The following is a 12,136-nucleotide window of genomic DNA, read 5'->3' as shown; positions in this document are numbered from 1 at the left end:
CTAACTTGGGGCTGACAGAGGCAAAGGAAAATAAGGTTGAAATACTACTCCTGAGTCCTAAAAACTAATTTGAGGGTTATTTGCTTTGTGGTGGCCATCCACTCATCTTTGTAGTGTTGATAAGGTTGTGTCAACTATATTAAGGCCTTTGTAGTACTTTCTCACTTCCTCATTCAATTGCTGTTTATTTCTTTTAATTCACCCGAACAATTTACACGGGTTATCACATTGTTTCTGCAACTTTCCCCAAAATGTGTAGACTCATTTCCTTTAAATTCCTTTATGTCTGAGAAGCCAAAAAGTCCCAATAGGTACGTTATAAAGTTGAAGGAGTTGTCCACAGAGGGGACTGGAGATTGCTGCGACGACAAACACCGACCACACCAATAGGCTGCCTCAACAATGCCTTTACGGAACATGGCCAATTTGACTGAATGCCCCTGACTCCCCTGGGGATGTGCTTAAAGTTATGCTGAGGGTGGGAGTTGATACTACTTCTGATTTCAGAATTCCCTATTCGGCCACATTGCCAGCAGACCACGCCATACATCCTGCAGTAGAACAATAGAATCCCTAACAGCAGCACACTCCAGCACTCCCTCTAATGACTCCAAAAACAGCAAGGTACTCTGTAGGGCTGAAACATTTTGGAAAAGTAATGTGATTTTCTTTCCCCCTCTCAAAACTGCAACTGTGCTTCTCGGTCTGTCCCCCCACCGGAAGGCAGAGAGAAGATACCCTAATCTAACATCCAGGCACCAAGCCCAGGGGAGCATCAAGTATGCCGATGCCTACTTGGCGTCATCCACTAAGGGCAGGTGAAAGAGTCCAACTCCTTTCTAGAAGACTGGTTCTGGAGCACAATCCGTGCACTTGCGTCCAGGCAAGCCAGCTCGAGTTACTTCGCTACCACAAAGGTGACATTCCACATCTTTTTAGAGCCAGCCTTTGTTTCCGGGGATTGTATTGCCAATATTGCCACCTTCAGCCACCACCTAGCTCATAAGTGCATCGAACCTCCTTGCACCGTCCTGCAGGTGATGAGCCCATGGGATGGGATAGGAAGGACGAATGGATGGATGGATGGATGGCTTTCTTTCTTTCTTTCTCTTTCTTTCTCTTTCTTTCTTTCTCTTTCTTTCTCTTTCTTTCTTTCTTTCTTTCTTTCTTTCTTTCTTTCTTTCTTTCTTTCTTTCTTTCTTTCTTTCTTTCTTTCTAGTCACTAGATGTTCTGACTGACTGACTGACTGACTAAAACTTTCAAAATATTAATTCTGTCAGGCAAATGACTCAAGCTGAATCATGGTTGCTATAGTTACCGTGCACTTTGTAGATAGCAATGACAAAAAAGCATGAGCAAAAACACCAATGTGACTAACTTTACTTCATGGTCTGGTGGAATACAAAAACAGCAGATTTTCCTCTGCTCTCTTGTTTTTCCTGCCTGCTGGTTATGTATCATACCCCAGCTGTTATTTTTAAATTAGCAGTTGGGAAGTTAAAAGCTCTCGGCTACAGTCACAAGGAGTAAGTGTCGTGCTAATACTAGTTAATACTATATCATGACTAACAAACTGTGTTCCCTAGAAGAGGCCTGCAAACAAAAACCCTGCGGCTTGTTTAAGAGTGTATTTTATAGCTCTTAGCAACTGCAGGTGAACTGAGAAAAAAAAAATACACTTGGGCGTTGCCATGCATTTTAATTATGGCATCTCTTTGTGGGAAGCCACATCTGTCGTGCAAATGGGTACACAGCCAAAGCAATAGCCCACTTTGGTGAATGTCTTTGAAAAATGTGGATGTATAAATGCTGTCGTTCTCCATCAACTAATACTACTCTTCCTAACATAAGAACAAACTAAACAGTAATATGTCTCTCTGTGAAAGTTTTTGACATTTGACTCACAATAAGCATTCACCCTCAAGTCTCATCATGCTCCACATACTGAACATTGAATTGGACTTTGTGTTGGGTTTAAGATTTCATAGCTCGCTTTAACATTCAGTCTCCCCGGCAAATTCGGATTAACGGAAGAGCTGACGTTTATTAAGCTGAGCCCTTGCCGTTGAGGCTTTAACCATTTAGATGAGACGCATGTCAACATCAGCGGCAGTGTCTCCAACAGTGACAACTGCTTTCAAAATAAACAGCCCTAGGCCAGTGAGTCTGGTGTGTTCATTTAACACTCTGATGCAACTTTCCACCCTTTTGTTATGCTTCTGATACTACGTCAAGACAGCCGGCAGGCCATTGAGCCATGGAGAAGCAGACCAAGACTCTAGTGTGAAAGGGGCCCAGTTTGCAAAATCACGGCAGGTTAAAGTTTGTTCTTTAAAAAAAAAAAAAAGAAAAAAAAAAAAAGCCAATCGGTAGCTGGGTTTACATGGACTCTTGTATTCCAATTAGGATGAAAGTGAAAGACGAGAATCTGACATGATTCAAGAATGAGCCAGTAAATTAGTCAAACCTTTCATTAAGGAGCAGCATGCCCTCTTAGACTATGTCATCATGTCTGTGACTGCAGGAAGGACACTGATCCTGAGTGTCTTTTGGCAATAAAAACTATAAATAGGATAAAAGTGGTGAGTTCCGTGGTGGACTCTTTACTTAGCTCGCAGACGAGACCCTTTCTAAATTTCTCAACTGCAATTTGTCCTGTAAAAGGGGACAATTATTGTATTGAGAGTTTTGCTATCAGATTCATTGGGGTAAAAAAGTTTAAGTTGTTTGGCGTGTAAAATGCATTTCTAGTTTATTTGTATAATTCAACCTCCAAGGAACGCACTGTATTTGAAGCACTTTAAAAACTGTCTCCTCAGTCACCTACACATAGGACATGTTTACAGGAGCTCAGGACTGAACCCCACAACCTTTGGGTGGGAGACCACCAACAACCCTCAAGGTGATTTAACTTGGGACTTGACTCATCATAGGACTTGACTTGAGATGTCATGGGACTTTAAAATTCTTGACTTGCCCAAAGCAAATCGATTTGTGACTTGCTTGTGACTTGACGGTTATGACTTGTGACTTGCACATCACTGCTGGTTACCAATGCAATTGACTGAATCACTGTATGTACTAAAAGTAGTAATAGAAGCAGTGTAGAAAGCGAATAGATAAATGAATCAGTCAGAAAGACAAATTGTGTTTAATAAAAGCAAATCTAGCACATTTAAGTTGAAACTGTGAGAGTAAAAGTATTGTATATAAAGGCAAAGACCACACATTGGCTTATAGAAGAGGTTATTTTTACTTTCTGGGTGTATATTATTGGAAAAACCTGCTTTTTACACAAATCATGATAAAAATGTTAGAGCAGAGCTTATTCGTCTGTGAAGCGCCCTAAGGAAGATGTATTCCTTGAGCTTACTGTCACATGCATTCTAATTGTGAATCCTCATACATTTGATGTTACAGTTATTGCTGTGTGACCAAAGTCACAGCTGGGCGATGGGGGCCTGGGCCCAGGAATAAATGAGACATGAGGGTGTTTCCAATCTAACTTTACAGGCTGATTGATGCACTTCAATAAATCGGAATACCATGGAGAACTTTGTTTATTTCTAATGCAAAAAGTTGAACTCACAAATTCACTACACACTGAGTTTTTTCTTTTTTTTCAAGGGTTAATACTGAGGAGGATAAGTGGTACTAAAATTGGATAGATGGATGGTTCGAGCAAAAGTTCAGGAAAACAAAGAACTCATTGAAATAATTTAGAATATTACAGGACAATCATTTTTGCCTGAGTCCACTTGTGAATATAATATGAGACAAATTGGCTCAGGTGTTTGGGTATGTATGGTTTCAATCCCATGTCCCTATGAAGTGTCCTTCAGCAAGACGGTGAAACCGCAGTTGCACAAAACAACCCATTATTTGTACAAAACCACCAAAAATTGCGTTGGTTTTATTGAAGAAGAAAAAAAAACCTGGACCAAACTGACCCAAGTTCACCTAAAGCCTGGAGCACATGGCAAGATATTAAAATTGTCATACGACTTCCAAACTCTGAGAGACTACACACAGGATGAGGGAAAAAAAAAAATCACAGGTATAACAGTTCTGAATGTACAGTGTGTGCTCTGCAGCCACATGACAAGAGCAATATCATCATACACAAAGGGATTTCATTGATGAATATTCCCACATTGGACGGGAAATCTCTTTCTACCCAACGTATTTGAGTGTTTGGTTAATGAACTGTGGTTACAGCCAAATTTTCTAACCAATTGTGACTCGACTTCCTTGCAGAGGTTGGATGTTAGTGAATGTCTGCCTGTCTTCTGGACATTTGTCAAGTCAGCAATATTCCTCATAATTCTGGAGGCTATTAAACCAGACTCGGAGCCCATTTAAATCCTTGGGCAGTTTTGAGTTAATTAGCAGCGTTGGACACCAGTAGTTTACAACATTGACGGTATTCACAATGTTATGATTTTATGCAATACCTGTATAAAGCTTGAAATTTGAATGTGATCCAATATATGTAAGGGATCTATAGAAAGAGTTTAACTAAAATGAATTTGATCTGCACTGTACATTTAACAGTTAGGGCATATTTTGCTGGTACTAAATCACAATACTGTAAATGAACTCGTTGCCTCAGGAGAAACTCAACATATTTCGATGCTGTGCACTTTTTTTGGTACATAAATGCATCTTCATCCGTACTGTTTCCTCGTGGAGCGAGCACTGGCAACGCAGTGTCTCGGCACCAACACTAACCTCTCAGGTTACATCTCCAATAAATAGCAGAAGTGATGAGCTCAGCTATGGGAAACACAACCCTGCATTATCAGATATTCTTATTGAGCGAGCAGCACAGGATCCTGTTAAGGGATTGTGATTTACGGCTGCTGTTCTGTAGGGTATGCTCACATGTACAGAAAACCTGAACCTGTGAAAAGAGGTCATTTTTATGGTTGTCATGCAAATCTAGATTTTGAAAATATCTCGTGTCATGCATGACAATGACTTGAGCTTGAAAGGCTTTGGAGCTTGCACATTAGTGAAGAAAAATAACAAGATGCCATTAGTCTTGAGGACACGACTCACAGGCTGCATGGAGTTTGAGTATGCACTGCAAGCTGATTTAAAATGTTCTAAATGCCTCAGTTAGGTGTCCTCTTGACTAACAGGGGAAGAAGTGCAACCATTGTAACATGTCAATGGGTTTGTTTCACAGTTAGGAAATTGCACAAGCATTCTGCACCTGGAATTGTATGTTTTCTGCACAACCAATTTGAAATAATGTGATTTTTAATAAAGGGGTGGAAATTAATTCTGTTTTTATCTGATAATCCACATAAATCGAATTCAAATAATTGTGAGCTGCAGCCTTATAATGAAGGAAATGTGCTAACTATGATGTCACTGTGCTGCTAATGACATTGTGCCTTGAATGTATGCTGTGCAAGATATTGTTGCAAAAGAATGAGTTGGTGCTGAACATCTCAGCATCTTTAGCACTTAGCAGCAATTTGTAAATAGTTGCTAATATGTGTTTATGGTTAACGTAACCTCGGACTAGCGGTTGTGTGTGTTTAACCTTGTGTGTGGTGCTTTCATTTGTTTGTACTGTGACTTCTGTTTCGTTATTCCCATCTTTTTCCACTCTATTAGCCGCGTGCAGTTGTTTATTGGCTAATGTTTGCTCAAGAGCCTCTTCCTCGGGCAAGCTGAAGAAGTGCCTCTGTTCATATCTTGTGTAATTCAAGATCACCACAATATCAAATCTTTTTCTCCTTTCCAGGTTTACAGTTGAGGCAATCCAACAATGCAAATGCCTGCTATGTCCACAAACGCAAGTTCAAACTCAACTATGCAAAGCAAAAGCCATATATCAACATGATCCAGAAACGCTGCCTGACAAGCTCATCTGAGATGAACTGACCCTTAACTGACTCATTTTCAATTTTCAACCGTGTTTTATGTATCTGTTGTCTGATTTTATACTTGTATATTGTAATACTAATTTGCTGTTCATAGCTGGTTGCGCCCCGCCCTAATGCGATTCCAGACAACCGTCTGTGAAATGTATACTGTACACCCAAGCATTTATTTTGATCTATTGAGATTGCATTTCATGAGGGGAGCGATTAGCATTCGTTTCTCCATATCATGTAGTCTCTTCTCACTCACTGTTGTTGAATGCTTAATTACTCTATCTTTAGTTATCAAGATAGTTCATAGAAGTCCATCTTATTTGGAAGCAACATCTTTTTCAGGGATGTCCAGCTATTTCAGCAAGACAATGCCAGGTCACATTCTGCATGCGTTACAACATTGCGGCTTCATAGTAAACTAGTGTGATTACTATAGACCGCCCTGCCAGCAGCCCAGACCGTCTCCCATTGTGGGGCATGTTATGAAGCACAAAATACGACAACAGAGGCTGCAGACTGTTGAGGAATTCAATTGTACATCAAGCAAGAACGGGAAAGACTTCAAAGTGTTGACAATAGTGCTCCGCTGCAGGATCCAAATGCATATTGATATAATGATAATAATATTATTATTATTAATAATAATAATAATAATAAAAAACATGCCGCTTTTTTTGGAACATGCAGATATCAAATTCAAATTGAGGGAATAGTTGAGAAAAAACAAACAAAAAAACATTAGGTTAATATCTTGTCACTGCGGTGCATTCAACGGAATATAGATTGGGAAGGATTTTTTTTACGTTTTTACCCAACATCCCAACTTCACTGGAAAGTTTCTTTGACAGTGACAATTCGTCAGCTGGGCGTCAACATTCTTTACGACGTAACATGTCAGCAACGGTCTTTTAAGACGCGTCTCTTTTACCAAAGGGAAAAAACAGTGCAGTATAATGATTATATCCACGTGTTATCTAGCGAGTGAGACTGCAGCAGTGTGTACAGTAACTTCCTTTAAAAACTTTGGCGAAATATATGTGGGCGGAAGCAACTGTCAACAAGTTGTCATCTTGTCAACGCGCACGAAACTTGAAGCGCAGATTAGCTCCGAACAATTATCATGCAAAAGACAAGTTGTAATAAAACACATTGTTCAAAGTTATTGGTGGTGGAGCAACATGAAAGTATATCCAAAGCGCAAAAACAAAAGCGTAGCGTCTCACCAACCCGTTTTGGAGTGAACGGTGCTGTAATTTAGCACTGTCGCAGTAAGTTGTGGGTCATAACCAACGTTTTCCTCTTGGCCGAATCCAGACCACAGTCTTTGGGTAATCACGTCCCTGACAGCCCTTGCGCCGTTTCCCGTCACGGAGAGTATGTAGCGGTAGTCCATAATTGCTGCAAAACTTTACTAGGAACTATTTGGGATTATTGCAAACGTCGCGATCATCCACCGTTTGGATCAGAGCCCCAATGCTGATGTTCAAAGTTTCAGACAGCCCACACATTCCTAAACAGGAACTACATACGTCACACATGCGCACACTGACATAAACGCACAGTTTTTGCTGTCCCGAGTGGAGACCGTGCAGCTATGTTACGCAGTGTTGCAAAAGGCTACGGAAAACATCAAGTACATACTGCAATGCACATTTCAATAAAATACAGGTACAGTCAGTGCTTCTGTTGTTGTTGACACTATTTTTTTCAAAGACTGGGTTTTTGCCGTGATATAAAAAAAATCATTTTGCAAGAAAATATTAAAATCACAAAGATTGGTTTTAATTGTAATTAGTTTTTACGAGTCGTTTTTAAAAATCGTAGGCTTCAGCACGCCCGCGACCTTCGTGAGGAAAATATGGGTCAGAAAATGAATGGATGGATGGATTTTAAAAATATCCAATTCAGCAAATTACTACTAAAGTTTGATCACTAGTGATCCAAATATTATTCCTCCAGGAAGTGAACAAAAAGTGACACTTTACTTTACACAAACGTATTCATTCATTCATGGCATCAAAGACAAGAGATGGCTGTTAATAATTGAAAAAGTAAGATTTAGAGTTGAGTCAAGAACAAGTTCAATACTTAATGTGCCCCATCTGCTGGAGACAGTGAGTATTGAAGGCCTACAAGTTATTTTCAGATCAAATTGAAAAATTGAAAGGATACAACTCACATCTACCTTTACCCCTATGCAATATAACCCCACTGCAAATGTAACTGTACATTCTCATTTGAATACATGTATTTAAAAAAAAATGATAGGCACATCATGTTTACAGTTGTTTCCTACCCAATATTATTTAGTACTAAATAACCTAAATTAAAAAAATCCAACCAATGCTTCTCACAGATCCAAAAACTGATGGCTGTTTAACACACAATATAATATCACTGATAACATCAGAAAAAGCTCGTACTGTGGTGACAGACCATCTAACCGTGACAAATCAATGTCAGAAGGTCCATGGGACACATACAACATACGCCATAAATGTCAATAGATCAATGCAGCTAAAAGCTTTGAGCGCCAATATCCAAGCATCATCTCTTTTGAAGAGAGTGCTGCACATGAATGATTTAACCACACGCACAGCACAGCACTACTATTTATATCATACTTTTTGGGGGGCATCTTTAACTTACCGTGGACATTACTACACCCATTTACCTCGTTTCATTAAATAAAAAAAAATAAATAAAAAAAGGTATTCTAAACCTCCTCAAGCAACATAAAAAAATCACTACACAGTGATTTGTCATACATGGATGGGCAATACTGAGATTTGAATCATTTTGGTGGAAAAACTATGGATGTGTTAAATCACATTAAATTGCAGTGACAAGATTTCATCTCACCCTGTGTTTCTCTCTGACCTTACACTGGGACAGTGTAATCAGACTGTTGTCACACTGGCCCAGTGCCATCCCACAGAACTTTGGAGCTGCCTAATATATTGTGTTGCTGTACTGCTGCCCAGAGTGCTCATCAAATCATCCGTAACAGCTACAAAGGGAGTCGGATCCCCCCTCTCCTTTTCAAATATAGATTTCTTGTGGTGACAAAGACTTTGAAGCCAATTCAAAATGGTATCTTTAACTTTATCATAAACTGATGACCTGCTTTATTGAGTTATGATTCATTGATTTCAGGCAAATAAATATCAAGGAGTTAATAAAATCTCTGATAAAATGCACCAATGTTACGAAAATAGTTGTAATGTTATGAGATTTTTGGTGTCGGAATTCTCCGATAAACGCTGAACATTACAGTACAATCAGTCGCTAATTAAGTATGATCATTAAATATTTTCTTGTAATATATATATATTTTTACTCATAATAATGACTCATGCAGTATTACAATGTACACTTCTTTTTATTGTGGCATTTCTAACGTGAAAGCGCAACATTGAAAAATACTTTGAATCACTTCAAAGTGTTGAGATCTTGCTGTACAAATATCCATATTGAACTAAGTGTCACAGCTGCCAGCAATAGCCTCGAGGGGGTCTTGTTTGTGATGCTTTGTCATCAACTAGGAGTGCAGCACTGGGAAATAAATGTTTATCTCAGCAGTTCCCAAGTTGAGAGCAAGGTAGGCTGCATCTTAATCCTGACAAAAGGAACATCTTTCTTACGGAACAAACATACAGTAGGTGCCACGGGAGACTTTACTTTCTACTGGTAGCAGTAAAGATCAGTGGTTAGGTAAATTAAGATGAACACAGTAGTATTTTAGTCTTTAAAAATCCCCTAAAAGGGAACTTTGTTGCATCTGATGAAAAGAGATGCTTTCTCAGATGTGAGAGATCTCACGTGGCATTTTTTCTCTTAACTGGAGTGTAACCTAGAAGACCACAGAAAAGTGCTCTGTGTTTCACAAGCGTTCTGCTCTGTTATCCTGCGGCCGAAACAAGAGCCATTAACAAGATGATGACCAATGAAGACATTGAGGTGGCACTAGAAGCAGGCTAAGACATCCGGACATCTCGTCCATCATCTTTCATAGACCCTTTTCAGGGATGTGAGGTTTCACCTCAAAAGCTGTCAGCGCTACAGCAGCTGAGCATGTTTTTCCACTTTAACAGCAGGACACAAATATTCATGAATGGAAGAAAAAAAAAAAAATGTCGTGTGACAATGATTCACCACATCATCTGGGGGAATAATTATTCAACAGTGTGGTTATATAAGTGTAACTGGTGTCACTAAAGTGACAGCCGGAAATGTTTGTCAAGTCTCCTAATTTTGAATGATGTTTTCAAATGTCGCAAAAAAATACATTTGACACCAACATTCTCCATCTAGTCTGATGGGTGGAGCTGGAAAAAAAAAAAAAAAAGATTTGACACTATAGATGGTAAATGTTCCATCAAATGCAGGGCAATGGATCAATGCAAATAATTTTGCAGATTTCTTCTATTCTATTTAAATAAATAAATAAATAAATGACACCATAACAAAGAGGTAGAAAGAGCGAATTGAGACTCAGTGATCCTTCTGAATAAGAAAAATAAGTTCAACATTTCCTTCAGCTAACCAATAAGGGTGGAAACCAGCCTCTTGCATCATGTGCTCATGTTAAGAAGCAGCAGAGAACAAGAAAGCGATGGCTGACGACTTGTGCCATCAGGTCTGACAATGACCTGCTTTTGCAACAATTCAATCCACTGCTGTTGCCCGGGTTTCCCTCTTAGGATCGGTCTGCAGAGCGGCCGGTGCTGATCGATGAGTGGTGGCGCCCAAGCAAGCTATCTTTCACTTCACCACCACTTCCACAGCCCCCGCTCATGGTCATTTATCCTCTGTGGTTGTCTGTGCTGTCTGAGGCCACCTCAACGAATGATGACCACTGTCTTTGGACGAGGAACACATCGATAGGCAGACCACCCACCACCACCTTTCTTCCCTTTGCTTTCTTTTTGTGCACATCTCACATGTCTCCATAGCATTTATGCTGTTTATCAATTTAGCTGAACATGCAGAGAGAAGATATTCTATATAAAGTATAATGGAATATATTAAGTCTGGTGGCCAGTGTATTGTATGTGCAATGTGGGGGAGGATACACACATTAGGCCTTGGCCATAGCGCCATATGTGCGGTATATTGATATAATAAAACACAGCCTTACGCTAAAGGCTTGACAATAACCCTGACAAAAGAGTGGCCATCTAACCAAGGCAAAGACACAAAATAAATGCTCTATTATGTCAGCGCCCACTTTGTTATCTGCCTTGAACTCTTGGGACAGAGTTAATTGCCTTCTTTTGCACCCGGACATGGCCATATATTTCATTATTAGCCGAAAAAGCCTCCCATGAATCGCTAAGCTACAAGAAGAGCACAAAAGTACATTGACTGTGCAACATAAGCCTCCTCACCCTGCGGTCTCCCCCAAAGGCAATACAATCCGAGTGCACTGTGGAATCAGAGGAAATTATAGGCAAACAGACAGGTGGCAAGAGGTTCTGCACTCTCTTTGTCTGTTGTAAAACTGTCCTCACTCTGGACACTCCTCATCCATCACCTGATATCGTCCGCTCCACAAGTACACTAAATTGGATAATGAATCTAAACCCCCAGGAGACAGTAGTAAATGGATAATTTGTTGGTTAAATTATTAGCTTGGGACATATTACATCATCTAAGGTGTTAAAGGGCGATGCACTTAACAGGATGCATCCTTTCAAGAGTGTGCAGGGTGGGCCTATGATCTGGAATCAAAAATTTTAAATGTAAACTTTCTATTTTCTATTTTAATTAAACAATGAATTAAAGAAAGGTGGGATTAATCATTAAACGCATAAATAAACAATAAACACTCGTCTTTAAAACAAAATTAAAACAGAAGGAATGAGACAGCCAAATGTGAATGTTTGAAAAATTATGGTACTATTTTTATGAGTTTTAAGGTTTTGAGTGCATAGTGCATGTGAAATGAAACCGTTGAGTTCCGAAGCATTTTCCCCATTAGAAATAACTGAAAGGCAATAATCTGTTCTCGACCAGCAAGTTTTTACCCTAACGTTACCTTTTTTACACCATAATTGCAGAGCGAAAATGCGATGCAATATAAATTCAATAAGAAACACATCATTAAAACAGTCAATTTAAGATCTACATAACTTGGCATTAATTTTGCGCTGAATTTATTACCAAGGTGGAGAGGAGGTGCGGGGGGTGAGGATCATTGTTTGAAAGGGGAATCCCTTTCCATAACAAAAATCCGGTGGTT

The 12,136-nt window shown here is 39.5% G+C and overlaps 1 protein-coding gene across 7 annotated transcripts in view; it reads right to left on the bottom strand.

Moving 5' to 3' along the window:
• The window catches only part of oxr1a (oxidation resistance 1a), an 89,064-nt gene that overhangs the window by 33,166 nt on the left and 43,762 nt on the right, over positions 1–12,136 (bottom strand). Inside the window, exon 1 of one of the 7 annotated variants that reach the window (XM_037274841.1) lies at positions 11,283–11,301. The exons of 4 other annotated variants lie outside the window; for them this stretch is intronic. Coding sequence is in view for 1 of the 3 variants with exons in the window: in XM_037274838.1 (XP_037130733.1) it covers positions 7,120–7,285 (166 nt within the window). In the remaining 2 variants the exon portion in view is untranslated. Of the gene's footprint in view, positions 1–7,115; positions 7,449–11,282; positions 11,302–12,136 lie in introns of those variants that run through there. 2 more of the 7 variants (XM_037274838.1, XM_037274840.1) reach the window with 2 other exon arrangements.

This window comes from Syngnathus acus, chromosome 16, assembly GCF_901709675.1.
Source record: "Syngnathus acus chromosome 16, fSynAcu1.2, whole genome shotgun sequence".
NCBI classification, from domain to species: domain Eukaryota; kingdom Metazoa; phylum Chordata; class Actinopteri; order Syngnathiformes; family Syngnathidae; genus Syngnathus; species Syngnathus acus.
Note: the sequence above shows the minus strand (reverse complement) of the source record. Positions and strands in the feature narration are given on the sequence as shown.